Here is a 19,717-nt window from a genome sequence, read left to right on the forward strand (position 1 = left end):
AGCCACAAAGTGGGAAAAAAATAAAGTCCTGGATAACCCCGTTTAATCTCTACACGTCAGCTGACTGTAAATATACATTGTCACTTGGTGGGCTTTGTGCGCTCTGCCATCAATTTTTGGTGGGTGGTCATGCAGAATTATTTATTCTTCGTGGCTCAATACTAGGCAATTTGTGCTCTTAATATACTGTGGAACCCCTAGATCAATTCACTGAGGTGATTTATGCGAAGTTCTCTTGTTCTGGCACCTCAGGGGCTCCGCCAATGTGAAATGACATGCACAAACCATTCCAGAAAAATCTGTGCTTCTTTCCTGAGCTTTGCACCTTGGTGGAAAGTAGTTTCTGTCCACATATGGGGTATCATCGTCGACAGGAGAAGTTGAGTAACAAATTATATGACCTGTTTTCTCCCACTAGCCCTTTTGAATATTAAGTACTTGGGGCTATAACAACATTTTAGTGGGAAAAAAAATGTAATTTTTAATTTTCACAGCTCAATTTATACAATTCTGTATACAGTGTGCACATGTATTCTGTGTTCTTATACAATTAATCATCTGTGCCTTTAAAATTATCACTACAGTCCTAGATTAATTCCTCAATGGGTGTATTTTCCAAAATGTGGTCACTTGTGGGAGGTTTCTGCTGTTTTGGCATCTCTGGGGTCTGCAAATGAGACATGGTATCTGCAATCTATTCTAGCAAAAACTGTGCTCCAAAAGACAAATGGTGCTCCTTCCCTTCCGAGCCGTGCTGTGCACCCAAACAGTGGTTTCTGACCACATATGAGGTATTGTGTACTCAGGAGAAATTACACAACAAATAGCTGGGTTCATTTTCTCCTCTTACCCTTGTGAAAATGAGAGATTTGGGGCTAAATCAACATTTTCGTGGAATAAACGTAATATTTCATTTTCACGGCCCAATATTCTAAATTTTTGTGAAATGCTAGTGGGTTCAAGATAGTCATTGCACCCCTAGCAAAATTCCTCTAGAGGTGTACTTTTCAAAATGGGGTCACTTGTGGGGGGGGTTCGTTTCTGTTGTTTTGGCACCTTGGAGGTGCTGTAAATGTGACATGGTGTCTGCAGTCTATTCCAGCAAAAATTGTGCTCCAATAGTCAAATGGCGCTCCTTCCCTTCTGAGCCATGCCTTATGCACAAACAGTAGTTTCCGACCACACGTGGCATAACCCTGTACTCAGGAGACATTGCACAACAAATTGTTTTGCTCATTTTCTCCTTTTATCCTTGTGAAAATTAAAAGAATTGAGGCTAAAGCAATATTTTAGAACATAAAATGTAATTTTTCATTTTTTTTCTTCTAGTTTGTATTAATTCTCTTGAAGCACCTGAAAGGTTAAGAAACTTTTTGAATGTGGTTATATATTCTTTGGGGGGTTCAGTTTTTAATATGGGGTCTTGTTTGTGGGTTTTCTGGCATATAAGCAGTTACACTACCCACGATCATATATTTGCATAGCTGATATTTTATTTTTGCCATACGTTTTTCCGCCAAATATATACATGGCAGAAATCTATTTGACTACCAACTACATTAAGGAGGGGGCTGAATTGTGTCTGAATTAGGTTTAGAGTGTTATAAATAATATATTAAGAAATAATATTGTATAATGTTCTTTATACTGTTACTAGCAATTCTATAATCTAATTCACATCTTGTATTTCTCTTCGTAGTCTGGCCTGCAATGAAATAACGTCTGTTGGAGGTGCATATATTGCTGATGCTTTACAGCACAATACATCTCTCAGAATATTATGGTAAGTTATAATTACAATCATATTAATGGTAACTGTCCTGTCTGTATTGACACGTTACTAAAGGGGTTTTTATTTTTTTCCCATTTCCTTACTCGTAGAGCGGTAATTAAGGCATTTTTTTAATTTACTTAGGATATTAAAATCTGCTCTTTTTTTTTCTGGAGATGGTGACTTTACATCTGTCCTACGTGTCTGCTGTCAGTGATGTCACACCCCCAATATACCACACATCACCACTAACCTGCCACTACTACTTAGAGATCCCATGCATACTCAGTGAGCTTTCTATTTGTCTAAAAGGAACTGTCCACTACCCTTACTAATGGACCCATGAGGGTGAGAAAAAAAAATACTCAGTCTTGCGATACTCCTCCATGGTAACTTGCACCCACTGATCGACTGCAGCATTTACATTTGGAGTCAGGTGAGCCGGGAGAAATAGTCTCCACTTCGAGCCCTGATTTCTTGATAAGTGACTTGTGCATAATAACTAGGGATGAGCGAGCACTAAAATGCTCAGGTGCTTGTTGCTCAAACCGAGCAATTCCTCATACTCGCATGCTCGTTTTGAATAACGAGTATAATGGGAGTCAATGAGAAAGCTGAGTTTTTTTCCGACATACCCTACAGAGTCTTGGGATGCAGTGAAAATGTTCAGATTGATGGGAAAAGTTCTGAATGGACGGAGAACGTTATGGGGACAGGGGTGGATTAAGGGTAGTCAGGGCCCCGGGATGTTCAGACTCTGTGGGCCCCCTGGTCATGTGAAGGGGTCATGTGACGGGGTCGGGAAATCACTAGTTTTCATGACACATACGGTGCGTCAAGGGGTTAAATACTGAGGTAAAAAACACAGCAAATACACAGTGTGCACGAGGCCTCACAAATACTGAGGTAAAAAACAAAATACTCAGCGTGTCCATGAGACCTTACAAATACTGAGCGAAAAACTCACCAAATACTCAGCGTGTGCACGAGACCTTATAAATACTAGGGTAAAAACTCAGCGTGTGCACGAGGTCTTACAAATACTGGAAGACTTCCACCCAACTAGCTAATAGTCTGTAATCACCTGCTTACCTGGACCCATGACCTAGCAGACAAGTTACTTCACATGAGTCACACAGAGGCTTCTGCTTCATGAACTTCCCCAGATAAAAGAAGCAACCTCCGATGTGCATAAGATAAGATAAGATAATCCTTTAATCGTCCCACCATGGGGAAATTCAGAGCATTACAGTAGCAAGGCAGGAACAAGAACAGATACAGATGCATAAAGGCATTACATTGACAGTAGGTAGGTACATATACGAAAAAAAAAAAAAATGTAACCGGACTGTCACAACTTTGGATCTATCAGTTCTCTGTTTGGGTCGTTCTCCGTTTTGGACAGTGCTGGTTATACAGCCTAACTGCAGCAGGAAGGAAGGACTTTCGATAGCGCTCCCTCTCACATTTAGGATGAAGTAGCCGGTCACTGAAAGTACTGCACATCTTTGTCACGGTCATATGCATGGGATGGGAATCATTCTGCACCATGTAGCTCACCTTGGCCCGTATCCTCCTGTTGCCTACTTCCTGAACTGGGTCAAGGGGGCATCCCAGGACAGAGCTGGCCCTTCTAATCAGTTTGTCCAGCCTATTCCTGTCCCTGGTTGATATGCCACTACCCCAGCACGCCACAACAGAGTTGAAGAATGATGCAAGGAGTGCCCCCCTAACTCCGAAGGCTCTCAGCCTTCTGAGCAGATAAAGCCTGCTTTGGCCCTTCCTGTACACTGCATCCAAGTGATGGGCCCAGTCAAGCTTATTATTGAGGATCACACCAAGGTACTTATAGGTGTCGACTATCTCAATGTCATTACCCTGAATGTTCACCACTACTGGTGGATTTTTGCCCTTGCGAAAGTCCACCACCAATTCCTTGGTCTTCCCGGAATTAATCCTAATTAATACACACACACATTACTACATGCGTGCAGCACACACATTCACAATCCTCAGGTAGTATAACTTTCAACTGGTCAAAACATTTCTCTTAGTAGGCCAAGATAGAAATGTGGCAGGAATAAAGTACACCTCATAGTAACTTATGTGTGAGGCAGAGGTGACAAGACCCCCCATCTCGTGCCCACCTTACTAGAGGTGCCCACATATAGGAAAGTTGATGGAAACAGACGACTTCCACTATGATTGGTTACCGGCCACCTGACCACACCCATTTAGCACTGCTGATCACACTGACTGGTACTGAGAGCACAGTGGCTGGCATTATGGGCATAGTGGCTGGCATTGTGGGCACACTGAATGGTACTGAGGAAAAGAAAGAACAGAGAGAGAAAAGAAAACAAAGAGAGAAAGAAAAACAAAGAAAGAATGAAAGAGAGGACAGAAAAAAGAGAAAAAAGAGGGGAAAGAAAGAACAGAGAGAGGGTAAAGAAAGAACAGAGAGAGAAAAAGCGAGAGAAAAAAAACAGGGATAGAAAGAAAGAAACAGAAAGAAAGAACAGAGGGGGAAAGAAAGAGGGGACAGAAAAAAAGAACAGAGAGAGAAAAAGAAAGAGGGGAGAGAACAGAGGGAAAAAAGAACAGAAAAAGAGGGGAAAGAAAGAGAAAGAAAGAGAACAAAGGGGGTAAGAAAAAAAGAACAGAGAGTGAGAGAGAAAGAAGGGAAAGAACACAGAAAGAAAGGGGAAAGAAAGAACAGAGAGGGAGAGAGAGAAAGAAAGAACAGAGAGATAGAAAGAAAAAGAAACAGAGAGAAAAAGAACAGGGGGAAAGAAAGAAAGGGGACAGAAAAAAACAGAGAAAAAAGGGGAAAGAAAGAAAGAACAAAGAAAGAAAGAACAGAGAGGGAGAGAGAAAGAGGGGAAAGAAAGAACAAAGAAAGAAAGAGGGGAAAGAAAGAACAGAGAGAAAGAAAAAGAAACAGAACAGAGAGGGAAAGAAAAAAAGAACAGCAAGAGAGAGAAAGAAAGAACAGAGGGAGAGAAAAGAAAACAAAGAGAGAGAAAGAAAGGAGAGAGAGAAAACATAGGAAGAAAGAGAAACAGAGAGAAAGAAAGAACAGAGAGAAAGAAAGAGGGGACAGAAAAAAAGAACAGAGAAAAAAGGAAAAGAAAGAACAGGGAGAGAGAAAGGGGGAAAGAAAGATCAGAGAGAGAAAAAGCGTCAGAAAGAAAGAACAGAGAGAGAGTAAAAAAACAAAGAAAGAAAAAAAAGAACAGAGAAAAAGAAAGAGGGGAAAGAAAGAACAGAGAGCGAGAGAAAGAAAGAAGGGAAAGAACAGAAAAAGAAAGGGGAAAGAAAGAACAGAGAGGGAGAGAGAAAGAACAGAGAGATAGAAAGAAAAAGAACAGGGGGAAAGAAAGAGGGGACAGAAAAAAAGAACAGAGAGAAAAAAGGGGAAAGAAAGAAAGAACAGAGAGGGAGAGAGAAAGAGGAAAGAAAGAACAGAGAAAGAAAGAACAGGTGGAAAGAAACAGGGGGCAGAAAAAAAGAACAGTGGGAGAGAAAGAGGGGAAAGAAAGAACAGAGAGAGAAAGAAAGGAATAACAGAGGGAGGGAGAAAGAGGTGGGAGGGAGAAAGAACAGACAGAAAGAACAGAGAGAGAGGAAGAAACAGAGAGAAAAAGATACTATACCAGTCCGGCTCACATTGTAGTGCCCACCTGAGCCTTCTGGTGCGGGACATATCATGATCCACTCACATGGCCAACATCTCACAGTCCACGGCGATCCCGCTGTCCGCGCTGTTGGAGGAGGACATGGTGATGATCTGAAGCATTCCCTGAAGTGCCTCCATGATTCCGTCACAATCTCCTCCCAAAATTACCTCATTTCTGGTCAGCTTCCAGCATGTCCATTCCGATGGAACGTCACATGCAAGTTTTCAAGTGCTCCTCGGGGCTCCGCCGTGTACTCCTGTTACACACACATGTGGCTCCACTCCACACACCTCGCACATGCATGGCTCCGTTCCGCACACATTACACACGCGCCGCGCGGCTCCACTCCGCACACCTCGCACACGCACGACTCCGCTCCGCACACATTACACACTTGCCGCTCCGCACATCTCGCACACGCGCAGCTCCACTCCGCACACGCTTGCAGCTACATCCACCCTGTGAACCCCTCCTGACCCCACACAATTCCCTCATCCAGCACGATGACAACCAGCACAGCAGAGTCCGGCATACATGGAGCAGGGATTTATCAGTGAGGGGCTGCGGTGGCCGGTGGGTCTGTCTGGGAGGGCGAGGATGGGGTCGGTGCACGGGGGGCATGGCGGTTCAGTGCAATGCGGGAAAAGTAAGCTCCCGCCTGGGACAGCGGGACAGGCAAACAAAAAAGGGACTGTCCCGCCAGATCCGGGACGGTTGGGAGCTATGGTGGTGGATTATAATGGGACAATTTACACTGGGCTGGTGGGGCCCCCCCCACACCACTGGGCCCTGGGCTACCGCCCAGAATTACCTCATTATAATCCGCCACTGCATGGGGAAGACCCCTGGAAGCATCTCTGACTCCCAGATCGCTGCTGAGAACATTGATGTCACACTTTTACTCCACTTTAAGGAGTCACAATAAAACATTCCAAACCCACGAGAAATTGCATTTTACAGGAAAAAAAAACGTTAAACATTTTTTCCTGTGTAATGACTTTTACATAAGGCAAATTTTAAAAAGGATGTAAAAATATATTTAAGTAAAACAAAAATGATTTTTTATGGAAAAAAAATAGGAAATTTCAGTTTCATTTATGAAGAAAGAACTGCAAAAAATAAGGGACTCAGATACAGCCTTGTATTAGACACAAAGGCCTTCCTTACACATTCTGTTCAAATTGTCATGTGTTGGTACTGCTAGACTCATAAAGGCTATGTACTTTTGATTGTTATATACCAAAGAAATGTACCCAAGAGTATATAATACCCTATGGATCAGCAATATAATATAATACCAATTTTAAATTTTAAACATGTTTCTTCAGGGTCATATACCAATGAAATGGACCAAAGAACATGTAATACTGTATGGCTAAGAAATGTTACCCAGCTAAATTTTTTACCTTTTTTCAGTTATATATATGCAGGTGCATCTCACAAAATTAGAATATCCTCAAAAAAGTTCATTTATTTCTGTTCTTCAAGACAAAAAGTGAAACTCATGTATTAGACAGAGTCATTACAAACAGAGTGATCTATTTCAAGTGTTTATTTCTGTTAATGTTGATGATTATTTCTTACAGCCAATGAAAACACAAAAGTCATTATCTCAGTAAATTAGAATACTTTATAACACCAGCTTGAAAAAATGATGTTAAAATCAGAAGTGTTGGCCTACTGAAATGTATGTTCAGTAAATGCACTCAATACTTGGTCGGGAATCCTTTTGCATCAATTACTGCATCAATGCGGCGTGGCATGGAGGTGATCAGCCTGTGGCACTGCTGAGGTGTTATGGAAGCCCAGGTTGCTTTGATTGCAGCCTTCAGCTCATCTGCATTGTGGGGTCTGGTGTCTCATCTTCCTCTTGACAATACCTCATATATTCTCTATGTGGTTAAGGTCAGGCGAGTTTGCTGGCCAATCAAGCACAGTGATACGGTTTGCAAACTGGGTATTGGTACTTTTGGCAGTGTGGACAGGTGACAAGTCCTGCTGGAGAATTACATTTCCATCTCCAGGGCTCTAAAATTTCCTGGTTGACGGCTGCGCTGACTTTGGTCTTGATAAAACACAGTGGACCTACACCAGCAGATGACATGGCTCCCCAAACCATCGCTGATTGTGGATGCTTCACACTAGACCTTGGAAATCGAGGTCCTAGAGTCTGGAGGAAGAGTGGAGAGGCCACAATCCAAGCTGCTTGAGGTCTAGTGTGAAGTTTCCACAATCAGTGATGGTTTGGGGAGCCATGTCATCTGCTGGTGTAGGTACATTGCTTGGGAACTCTGCACCTCCTTCAGGGTTACCTCTGGTCCCTGTACTGCCTCTCTGAATAATGCCCTCCTTGTCAAGGCGGAGTGTTTTGGTGGGCAGCCATCTCTTGGCAGGTTTGCTGTAGTACCATGTTTTTCCATTTGATGATGATGTATTTTATGGTGCTCCAGGGGATTATCAGAGATTGGGATATTTTTGTAATCCAACCGTGAATTGCGCTTCTCAACTATTTTGTCCCTGACTTGTTTGGAGATCTCCTTGGTCTTTATGGTGTTTGGTTAGTGGTGCCTCTGGCTTAATGTTGTTTCAGCCTCTGTGACCTTTGAGATAAGGCTTGTATACACTGACAAACTATGTGACACATAGATTGTTGTGTTAATAAGATTCTCCTGAATTTATACATGCCAGTGCTTTATATGAGAACAAATTTAATGTTTTTATTTTATATTTTCAATATGAATTTGTATAGGTTGACAGAAAACCAATTTACAGATGACGTGGCCCAAAGCTTTGGTGAAACTCTGAGAGTGAACCAGACTCTTCAACACCTGTGGTGAGACCATATATAACTATGGCTGAAATTAGATGTTTCCACATTTTAACATGCATTCATTTTTTTAAATTTGTATTGTACAGTATATTACATGTGTGTGCATATGTATTTTATTTTGTAAATCTAACACTTGCCCCACAAATCGTGTGTAGAATATTGCAGCAGCTCAATCAACAGACGACACTTTGTAGATTTTGGATCAAAAGTCTATCTCTCACAGTGTTTTCCATTTCTGTTCATGGCAGGCTAGTTAAAAACCACATCACTAACTATGGCGCCAATATACTGGCAGAAGCACTGGACCATAACACTGGTTTGGAGGAACTTTGGTGAGTATTAAATCTCCTGCCGGAAGATACACGTTCACAAACCTCAGGCTAAAAACCACATGCTCACTAATTTCGCCACAAGTATGAATAACCATATTGTGCAAGACCACTGAGCCTTAAGTCTAATAGATCTGTCTGCAATTTGTATAGTTAGGAGATGACTAAGCATGAGGTCTTATATTTCACCTCTTATTACTCAACTAATTAAAAAAATAAAAACAAAAAAAAAACTTGTTGCTAAATCGCAAAGGTCATTATCAGGCCACCAAATCTGAATACTTCCATTTTTCTTTGCATTTACATTTGTATTTTTAGATAGTATGTGTTCAATAGGTGTGTATCTAATTTTCAGCCACGTGTGAGTATTACGATTTCCTTACTTGACGAGCTCTCTACGGGATTCCAGCTGTACTGGTGGCTTATGAATTTGGGAGACCAGAAGTGTCTTGAGTATTGAGTGCTTTGTTCTGCCAGCCCTGCTCCAATCTTTTCCTTTAGTAGAATCAGTCGCTAGTATATTTTAGGCAAGGATATCGATACCTAGAACAAGTTAAAAATTTAGTCATTCTAATTGAATCTTGGCTGATGCAATGCTAAGTATAAATTTGTGCACCCCAACAGATTTGTCATAAAACATTTAGTTTCCTTTCATAATGAACATTTTCCATGGTATATCAAACTACAAAAATACTTTCATAAATGTGGGCCGTTGATTGCAAAAAAAAAAAAAAAAGTTATTTTACACGCCCCCAAAAATAATTTTCCTAACAAATTCATTAAAGATCATGTTGCAAAAATGAGTACGCGCCAATGAAAGATTTAGTAGCAAAACTACAAATAAAAAAACAATTTGAATTAACAATAATTCAACCACTTGTTAGTGGTAAGGGTATTATACTTAAAGAAAACCCTATTTCGTGCTGTCAGCAATGGCACCACATGGAAGAGAAATGTCACAAGACCTAGGAAAGGAAGGTGAAGGCTCCAAGAAGATCAGGAAGACTTTACTTACAGTCATGGCCAAAAGTATTGACACCCCTGCAATTCTGACATAATATTCAGTTTCTTCCTGAAAATGATTGCAAACAAAAATTCTTTGGTATTATTATCTTCATTTAATTTGTCTTAAATGAAAAAACACAAAAGATAATGAAGCAAAAAGCAAAACATTGATCATTTCACACAAAACTCAAAAAATGGGCCGGACAAAAGTATTGGCACCCTCAGCCTAATACTTCGATGCACAACCTTTAGCCAAAATAACTGCGACCAACCGCTTCCGGTAACCATCAATGAGTTTCTTATAATGCTCTGCTGGAATTTTAGACCATTCTTCTTTGGCAAACTACTCCAGGTCCTTGATATTTGAAGGGTGCCTTCTCCAAACTGCCATTTTTAGATCTCTCCACAGGTGTTCTATGGGATTCAGGTCTGGACTCATTGCTGGCCACCTTAGAAGTCTCCAGTGCTTTCTCTCAAACCATTTTCTAGTGCTTTTTGAAGTGTGTTTTGGGTTATTGTCCTGCCGGAAGACCCATGACCTCTGAGGTAGACCCAGCTTTCTCATACTGGGCCCTAAATTATGCTGCAAAATTTGTTGGTAGTCTTCTGACTTCATAATGCCATGCACACGGTCAAGCAGTCCAGTGCCAGAGGCAGCAAAGCAACCCCAAAACATCAGGGAACCTCCGCCATGTTTGACTGTAGGGACCGTGTACTTTTCTTTGAATGCCTCTTTTTTCTCCTGTAAACTCTATGTTGATGCTTTTGCCCTAAAAGCTCTACTTTTGTCTCATCTGACCAAAGAACATTCTTCCAAAATGTTTTAGGCTTTTTCAGGTAAGTTTTGGCAAACTCCAGCCTGGCTTTTTTATGTCTCGGGGTAAGAAGTGGAGTCTTCCTGGGTCTCCTACCATACAGTCCCTTTTCATTCAGATGCCGACGGATAGTACGGGTTGACACCATTGTACCCTCGGACTGCAGGGCAGCTTGAACTTGTTTGGATGTTAGTGGAGGTTCTTTATCCAACATCCGCACAATCTTGCGTTGAAATCTCTTGTCAATTTTTCTTTTCCGGCCACATCTAGGGAGGTTAGCCACAGTGCCATGGGCTTTAAACTACTTGATGACACTGCGCACGGTAGACACAGGAACATTCAGGTCTTTGGAGATGGACTTGTAGTCTTGAGATTGCTCATGCTTCCTCACAATTTGGTTTCTCAAGTCCTCAGACAGTTCTTTGGTCTTCTTTCTTTTCTCCATGCTCAATGTGGTACACACAAGGACACAGGACAGAGGTTGAGTCAACTTTAATCCATGTCAACTGGCTGCAAGTGTGATTTAGTTATTGCCAACACCTGTTAGGTGCCACAGGTAAGTTACAGGTGCTGTTAATTACACAAATTAGAGAAGCATCACATGATTTTTCGCACAGTGCCAATACTTTTGTCCACCCTCTTTTTTTATGTTTGGTGTGGAATTATATCCAATTTGGCTTTAGGACAATTCTTGTTGTGTTTTTTCATTTAAGACAAATTAAATGAAGATAATAATACCAAAGAATTTGTGTTTGCAATCATTTTCAGGAAGAAACTGAGTATTATCTGACAGAATTGCAGGGGTGTCAATACTTTTGGCCATGACTGTATGTCAGATTACTGTAGCAAAAAGTGATACAAAAATGGAACAAGGATGTTAATGCAACCATTTCAGAGACATTCAGGCTGACCATGGAAGTTAGGGGGAATCTACCCCCCCCCCCCGGATGTATATGACCTATTAATATGGGCATACAGGTAATAGAAATGGTACACTGGTCCTACCTGTCTGCCTCATCGTAATGGTCTTGATGTTGAAAAAAAGTTTATAATATTTCTGTGTTAATGATTTCGTCCAGACTCTGGAGCGTGCGGTGCCTGGAAAAATACCTGCCTCCTCTGTCTTCATTGTAATACTATCCCCTTCCATGCACGTCAGTTCTGACCCCAGAATCCTTCACCCTTCACGATCTCAAGAATCCATTCCTCATCCTTCCTTCTATGAGCACTGCATTCAGGGATCTTCTGCACAGGCGCCGGCAAAGATATTTAAGTGGCCAAGTACAGTGGGGAAAAAAAGTATTTAGTCAGCCACCTATTGTACAAGTTCTCCCACTTAAAAAGATGAAAGGCCTGTAATTGACATCATAGGTAGACAACAACTATGAGAGTCACAATGAGAAAACAAATCCAGAAAATCACCTTGTCTGATTTGCCGAGATTTATTTATCAAATTATGGTGGAAAATAAATACCGTATTTTACGCACTATAAGACGCACTTTTTTTCCCAAAAAAATTGGGGGGGGGATGGGGGTGCGTCTTATAATGCGTATATACCTTACCGGTACCGTTGCTGCAGACTGGGATGAAGGATGGTGCTGGGGTATCCCCAGCGGTGCTGCCTGGGGTATGCGGCGCTGCGGGGGGCACTGCCGACATTTTGTGAAAGTCTAGATTCCCCCGGCAGTCCTTCCATGGTTTCCTGTGTGTGCGGTGGACTCCAGGAACATTGCCGCCGGGGGGCGGCGCATGTGCAGATGGCAGATTTTCTGGATTTGTTTTCTCATTTTGACTCTCATAATTGTGGTCTACCCATGATGTCAATTACAGGCTTCTCTAATCTTTTTAAGTAGGAGAAATTGTACAATTGGTGGCTGACTAAATACTACTCTTTCCCCACTGTATGTCTCCTGATCTGAACCCAATTGAACACCTATGGGGAGTTCTGAAGAAACAAGTTGAGCATCGCTCTCCATCCAACATCAAGGCTCTAAAAGAGGTCGTTATTGAAGAATGGAAAGCGATAGATGTTGCAATATGTCGCCAACTTGTTCATTCCATGCCTAAGAGACTTGGTGCTGTCCTTAAAAGCAATGGAGAACATAAAAAATACTAGATCTAGTACGTCTTGATGTGGGGTGTATCATTTTTTGCATCAACTAATATTTGTAAAACGTAAGAGGTTGTCATGAACGCTATATTGTTAACCTTATTTTCATATTATGGGATAAAAAAAATGTTCTATGAAACTCCAGAAAATTGTTTATTTCTTGCAGTTCAAAGGGGGTGTACTCATTAATGCTAAGCACTGTATATCACTATCCTACTACTTTTAGAGGTAAATATTTTTTTTTAAACTGCAATTATTTTCATACATAATACTGTTTCTTTCAGTTTACATAACAATCCTCTTACTCTGGATGAGAGTGAACCTTTTCAGATGAATTCTAGAATTAAAACCTGATTTGACTATGTGGTCCTGAAGATCTAATAAACTAGAGGAACTTCCGGCCGTCACTCCTGTTACATCCTGCGGGTCATGGCAATACTCCTTCCAGCATGAAGCCTTACTGTACACTGTCAATAATGAATAAAAGGTATTGGGTTCAGAATATTTGCTGAGTGAAAATGAAAAAAAACAAAAACACAATCATTTCTTTATATTTTTGCTACCCAATTTGATCAGTGTCATGTAAGGGCAGATATCCTGATTCCAGCACTGTATAACTTATTGGGCTTTTGGCTGCAGTTTTGATAAAATCACTGTTCTCTGCTGTAGATCTACCTGTATAATTTTGCGGATACCACTGAGAAATTGCTTTCTGTGCACACTGTGCATAGGCAGAAACCTGTCAGTCAGTGGTAGGGGTGAGGTTATTTAGAGCTCATAGATATTTAGGACTACATGGCAGCAGGTTTAATAGTCATCTACAAATAAAACATTGATTTTATCAACAGACAATATCAAAATTAAGGTAAGCAGCCTATTAAGTGACACACTGCTAAAATCAGGGTCTCTTTTTCCATTATGTTTCTCTCAGACTAGACAGCCAAAACCAGTTGACAGATTCCCTTTAAAGGGCGTCTGTCAGCACAAAATGACTGTTCAAACCAAGCATCTTTTCGCAACTCTGTTGTTGGATGTCCCAGGACCAGGGGCTCCTTCCCTAACACTGGGGGCACCCTAGCACGCCCTGTTCCCCCGATTACTTCTGATGATGAAGACACCTGGGCCACGTTCCTTGCCTTAGCTCCTGAATCTGCCTTTAGTCTGTACCCTGCCCCCACCCAGGGAAGAGGGGAGTGGTAGTGTACTGTAATACACAAACCAGGCTAACAAGGTAATACAAACAGGGATAAAGGAAAATACCAAACATACAAATATACTCACACAAACAGCAGAGAAATGCATCGGGGATTGGAGGGTGGGGTAAAACTAAAGAGAAGGAAAGGAATTATCACACACTCAAAACCTATCAATAGTCACAGATAGATCCACCAAACGCCTTCTCCTATAATAACCAACAACCACCTCCAGCCATGCAGCGTATGCTCTCAAGTGCAGATTAACCCCTGCACTGCTAAGAGAAGTTTACACAGTTTATTATGAAGGTGAAGTGCTTCTAACCAGTGCAGGAGTAGGAGGAATCAGACCGCACGGTCTTCTGGCTCCTCTTTGTCGCGGTAAACCCGTGACACACATGCTCTCGGCACATCCTTGGTGTGACTGAATTGTTCAATGCACCTTCCCACTTGTTTTCCATCTACACCCTCCCTTCCCCTTTTTCGTTGACAGCTCTGTCGTAAGAACAAGACAAAGACGGGCTGACATAGATTGAAAACAAGTACCGTAAGTGGGAAGGTGCACTGATTTTATTATGTGTTTGGTTGAATAGTCATTTTATGCTGACAAACTCCCTTTAAGTATAGTAAAAGTGTCCTGCATACACCCAGCAGACGTACATGTTTTAGACTCTGTTACAATTGACAAAAAAAATGTAATGTGGTTCATGTATAAATAAATTGCGATAGGACAGCGAAAGGTCTGTGGCCACTAATCACATTGGCTGTTTAGTCGATCCCACAGTTTTAGTACGTGACCCCAATAGAACTTTGAATCACATTTCTTGTTGTGGTTGTTGGATTATGTAATTTACAAGGAGCAACAGAAATAAGATAGAAGACAGCTAGCTGTACCATCATTACGCCCCTCATGGCACATGTAGCCTGCCGCATCTTTAAGGGGAATTTGCCAGCAGGGTTTTGCTGGGTGCTCAGAGCCTAGCATGATGTAGAGGCAGAGAGCCTGATTCCAGCAAATATATCACTTACTGGGTTGCTTGGTGTAGTTTTTATAGAATCCCTACTTTCTCTGCTGTAGATGTAGCTGGTCAGAAGGCTGAGCTGTGTAAATCCTCGCCCACATCTAATTAGCAGCTTTCAGGGCACACTGTACAATGTCAGGAAGCTGCCAATCAATGAAGGGGCGGAGTTACACAGATTAGCTGGACCGGCCAGCACGTGAGACCTAGTCCGGCAGTGATAATCTCTTGTATTGAATCTATAGCACGCTGCTGCGCAAGTGACACGTTTCTGGAATCAGGCTCTCTGCCACTACATTATTTTGATCCCAGATTACGGCACATAGCATAAACATGACGACCGATTCCCTTTACTATTCCAATAATATCAGATGAACTGTTCAGTGTGCCACTATCAGAATTCACATTTGATCAGCTAATTGCTATTGATATGAAAAACACGTGTAACTGAAATACAAGCAGAGCGCTAGCACTGCATTAGCCAAGCATGTAATCTCGGAAAAGGCAGTGCTCAACCCCTGCATCATGATTATTTGTAGAAGTGGCCATTATATAGGGGGTGTGTATGCAAAAAGCTAAGTACAATAAAGTATTCCAAGCACGATCTTCTCCAGGCACTACAACGTTCATTAAAGTAAGCAGGCAGCCTATAGTCCGAGCATAGAAAATAGTAGCTGGATGCATTAGGGTATGTTTGGATATGCTAGGACCCCTTTACCTCGAAGCACAATGATCCTGCCACTGTAGTAAATGCTACGAAAATCTCATGAGAGAGCAGAGACTAGAAGAACATTAAAGGATTTTTTTCAAGTTTAGTAGTTATCCCCTATTTATTAGATGGCAGATAACTTTCCAAGTGCTGGGATCCCTAGAGATCCCCAGAACTGTGTGAATGGAGCAATGGTTGATCTTTGTGATAGGGAGAGCCAACTGGCACTCTACAATCTCCGATGGTCACATTATTAATCGATCGACCGGGGCTCTATTCACATATTTCTCAGGATAGGTGGGGGCCCCACCTGTCGGACCCCCTGCAATAAGGAGGTTGTGTTCCAAAGTTAGGCAACTTTGAACAAGTCATTCTTTTTAACCCTCCATGCACAGTAAAACGTGTAAGGAAGGAAAACCTGGTTATTGGCACTTGTATTATGCTAGTGTACATAATTTAGATGAGCCTATAGCCCCCCATCTTCCTCAATGGAGAAATAATACATTGTATAAGCAGGATAAAAGCAATTTCACTCACAGTACAGCAGAGAAGTGAATTCATACTGTCATTCCATTTATATTCTCTACGTTTTCTTCATTGACTTATTTTCCCATAGTCCGCTCTAAGACCACTTATGTAACTCTGAACCAGAACGTCTCATCTTAGGCTACTTTCACACTTGCGTTTTTTTGCGCTGCGCAGTGCAAACGCACATAAAAAACGCATCGTGTGGTTTTGCGCACGTTTTGTTGCGCTGACGTGCGCATTAACATGCGCACGTCAGCGCACCCATAGACTATGTGTGGTTGGGTGAAAAAAAAGCAGTATTGCATGCGCATGCGTTTTTTTGTGCGAAGAAACCGCGCAAAAAAAACGCAAGTGTGAAACCAGCCTTACTCTATGTGTGACTGTAAGGCTATGTGCACACGTAGTTTGGAGAGCTGCGGATTTGTAAAAAGTCCTGCGGTTTACCTGCGGATTAGCCCTGCGGTTTCACACCTCACAATGGATAAGGTGTGAAACCGCAGCGGATTCCGCACAAAGAATTGACATGCTGCGGATTGTAACGCGCAAAAAAATCCGCATGTGCACAGCGTTTTTGGTTTGGCCATTGAAAACAATGGTACTGTACAACGCAGCAGAAACTGCTGCGGACCGACAGGGCCAGAAACGCTGTGGATCCGCAGCAGAATCCGCAGCGTGTGCACATAGCCTAACATTTCTTAGAATTCCACTTCACAAATTAGTGACTTCTGTTCTCCACTATAATTGGAATAACAAGTGATTGTGTGAAAGAAACCTGTAAGGGCAAATTCATTCTAGGCAGATTTCTTGCAGATATTTCAGCAACTGTGGCCGTCATCTCAACTGAAACAACCCAATTTAGATGTATGGAAGGAATTTTATATTTGCAATAGATCTGCACAATTAAGTACACCCCAAAGTTGTTTGACAACATATTATATATATTTTTATATTTTTTGTTTTTTATATTTTCTTATGTACAGTGGGGGAAATAAATATTTGATCCCTTGCTGATTTTGTACTGTAAGTTTACCCACTGACAAAGACATGAGCAGTCTATAATTTTAAGGGTAAGTTAAAATTAACATTGAGAGATGGAATATGCACTGTACATGCATAGTATATAATCAGATTCACGTTTTGTATATGAAATGCTGATGTTTGTAATATTTAAATACAACCATTTATTCTTTATGTATAATAAACTCCGATCTTTTATATAATCTTTTTGCATATTTTTTTATGTAAATATGTATGCATTCATTGTATTCTAATAAACAGATTTTTCAATGTTAAATTATTGCAAATTTCTTAGATGTCAAGAAATTCTTAGAATTTGTCCATTTACATAGCTGCAACATAATGCATAAACACAGGATGGGGGGGGGGGTCAAGAGAAACCTCATATACTGCCTCCTACAAATTGTACAGTAGTCACTATAAGTTTAGAAAGGTAGCATCCTCCAGACATCCACCTGATGGCCACAGACAGCAACAAGTAATTAAAGGGGTTGTCCCATAAACAAAGTTGATTTCAATAAATGTTTTAATCAATAGATTTTAGAATAAAATAAGTTCTACAATTGGATGTTTAAAAAAAAATGTTCCTGTGCTGAGATAATCTTATAAATGTGCCCCTGCTGTGTACTGTGTAATGTCTGTGTCTGACTGTGCAGGAACATGGTCTGATCATACCACAACTCCTGGGAAGGACACGGGGACAAAGCAGTATACAGACATTACTGCAGGGGAGCACAGATGATTCTTTCTGTGAGGTAAAACATTGCTTAACCCCTTCCTGACATGAGACGTACTATCCCGTCCATGGGACCCGGGCCCCTATGCCCATGGACGGGATAGTACGTCTACCGCGATCAGCGGCGCCCACGTGGTGAGCGCCGCTGATCGCGGCCGGGTGTCAGCTGATTATCACAGCTGACACTCGGCACAATGTGTCAGGGGCGGTCACGGACCGCCCCCGACACGTTAACCCCTTGCACACCGCGATCAAACATGATAGCGGTGTATCAGGGGTTATAGGGAAGCATCGGCAGGGAGGGGGCTCCCTCCGTGCTTCCCTGAGCTCCCCACGGCAGCGCAATGTGCAGCGCTGCTGCCCGGGGCTCCTTTCCTGCAGGCCCCCGAATCCAAGATGGCGACGGGGGCCTGCAGGAAGCTGGCTTCCTCAGTGCCTGCAAAGCGCAGGCATGAGGAAGCCTTCTGCAGTGCCTGTGACAGATTGCTGATCTGTCACAGTGATCTGTGATGTGACAGATCAGCGATCTGTCACAGGACAGTGATGTCCCACCTGGGACTATTTAATAAAGTAAAAAAAAAAATAAAAAAAAGTGTTAAAATAAATTTAAAAAAATCGCCAAATAAATTAGAAAAAAAAAAATATTCCCCCAAATAAATCCATTTTTTAGAAATAAAAAAAAAAACAAAACAATAAAAGTACACATATTAGGTATCGCCGTGTCCGTAACGACCCGCCCTATAAAACTGTCCCATTAGTTAATCCCTTTAGCGAACCCCTTAAAAAATAAAAAACGAAGCAAAAAATAATGATTTATTATCATACCGCCAAACAAAAAAAGTGTAATAACGCGCGATCAAAAAGACGCATATAAATATCCATGGTACCGCTGAAAACGTCATCTTGTCCCACAAAAAACGAGCCGCCACACAGCATCATCCACAAAAAAATAAAAAAGTTATAGCTCGCAGAATAAAGCGATGCAAAAATAATTATTTTTTTATATAAAATAGTTTTCATTGCATAAAAGCGCCAAAACATAAAAAAAGACCTAAATGAGGTATCGCTGTAACCGTACTGACCTGAAGAATAAAACCGCTTTATCAATTTGATTGCACGCGGAACGGTGTAAACGCACCCGCCTAAAAGAAATTCATGAAACGCTGGTTTTTGTTCATTCTGCGTCCCAAAAATCGGAATAAGCGATCAAAAAATGTCACGTGCCCGAAAATGGTACCAATAAAAACGTCAACTCGTCCCGCAAAAAATAAGACCTCACATGACACGGTGGGTCAAAATACGGAAAAATTAGAGCTCTCAATATGTGGTGATGCAAAAACTATTTTTACAATAAAAAGCGTCTTTTAGCGTGCGACAGCCGCCAAACATAAAAACGGTAAATCAAATTCCCCGTTATCACCCCCTTAGTTAGGGAAAAATAATAAAATAAAAAAAAATGTATTTATTTCCATTTTTCCATTAGGGTTAGGGCTAGGGTTAGGGCTGAGATTAGGGTTAGGGGTGTGTTGGGGTTCGGGTTGGAGTTAGAATTGGGGGTTTCCACTGTTTGGGCACATCAGGGGCTCTCCAAATGCAACATGGCGTCTGATCTCAATTCCAGCCAATTCTGAGTTGAAAAAGTCAAATGGTGCTCCTTCCCTTCCTAGCTCTGCCATGCGCCCAAACAGTGTTTTACCCCCACATGTAGGGTATCAGCCTACTCAGGTCAAATTGCAAAGCAATTTTTGGGGTCCAATTTCTCCTGTTACCCTTAGGAAAATAAAAAATTGGGGGCAAAAATATCATTTTTGTGGAAAAAAATGATTTTTTTTGTTATTTTCACGCCCGAGCGTTATAAACTTCTGTGAAGCACTTGGGGGTTCAAAGTGCTCACCACACATCTAGATAAGTTCCGTGGGGGGCCTAGTGTCGAAAACGGGGTCACTTGTGGGGAGTTTCAATAGTTTAGGTACA

General features: G+C 41.6%; 1 protein-coding gene across 5 annotated transcripts in view; it reads left to right on the plus strand.

The window, feature by feature from the left end:
• The window catches only part of NOD1 (nucleotide binding oligomerization domain containing 1), a 68,617-nt gene extending 51,407 nt beyond the window's left edge, over positions 1 to 17,210 (plus strand). For all 5 annotated transcript variants that reach the window (XM_073569140.1, XM_073569144.1, XM_073569153.1 and 2 more), the window contains 4 exons: positions 1,700 to 1,783; positions 8,201 to 8,284; positions 8,530 to 8,613; positions 12,826 to 17,210. In XM_073569140.1, coding sequence (XP_073425241.1) covers positions 1,700 to 1,783; positions 8,201 to 8,284; positions 8,530 to 8,613; positions 12,826 to 12,895 — 322 coding nt within the window. In that variant the 3' untranslated portion in view covers positions 12,896 to 17,210. The remainder of the gene's footprint in view (positions 1 to 1,699; positions 1,784 to 8,200; positions 8,285 to 8,529; positions 8,614 to 12,825) is intronic.
• Positions 17,211 to 19,717: the final 2,507 nt, after the last annotated feature.

This window comes from Dendrobates tinctorius, unplaced genomic scaffold (genome assembly GCF_039654945.1).
Source record: "Dendrobates tinctorius isolate UK_male_01 unplaced genomic scaffold, ASM3965494v1 ptg000005l, whole genome shotgun sequence".
NCBI lineage: Eukaryota > Metazoa > Chordata > Amphibia > Anura > Dendrobatidae > Dendrobates > Dendrobates tinctorius.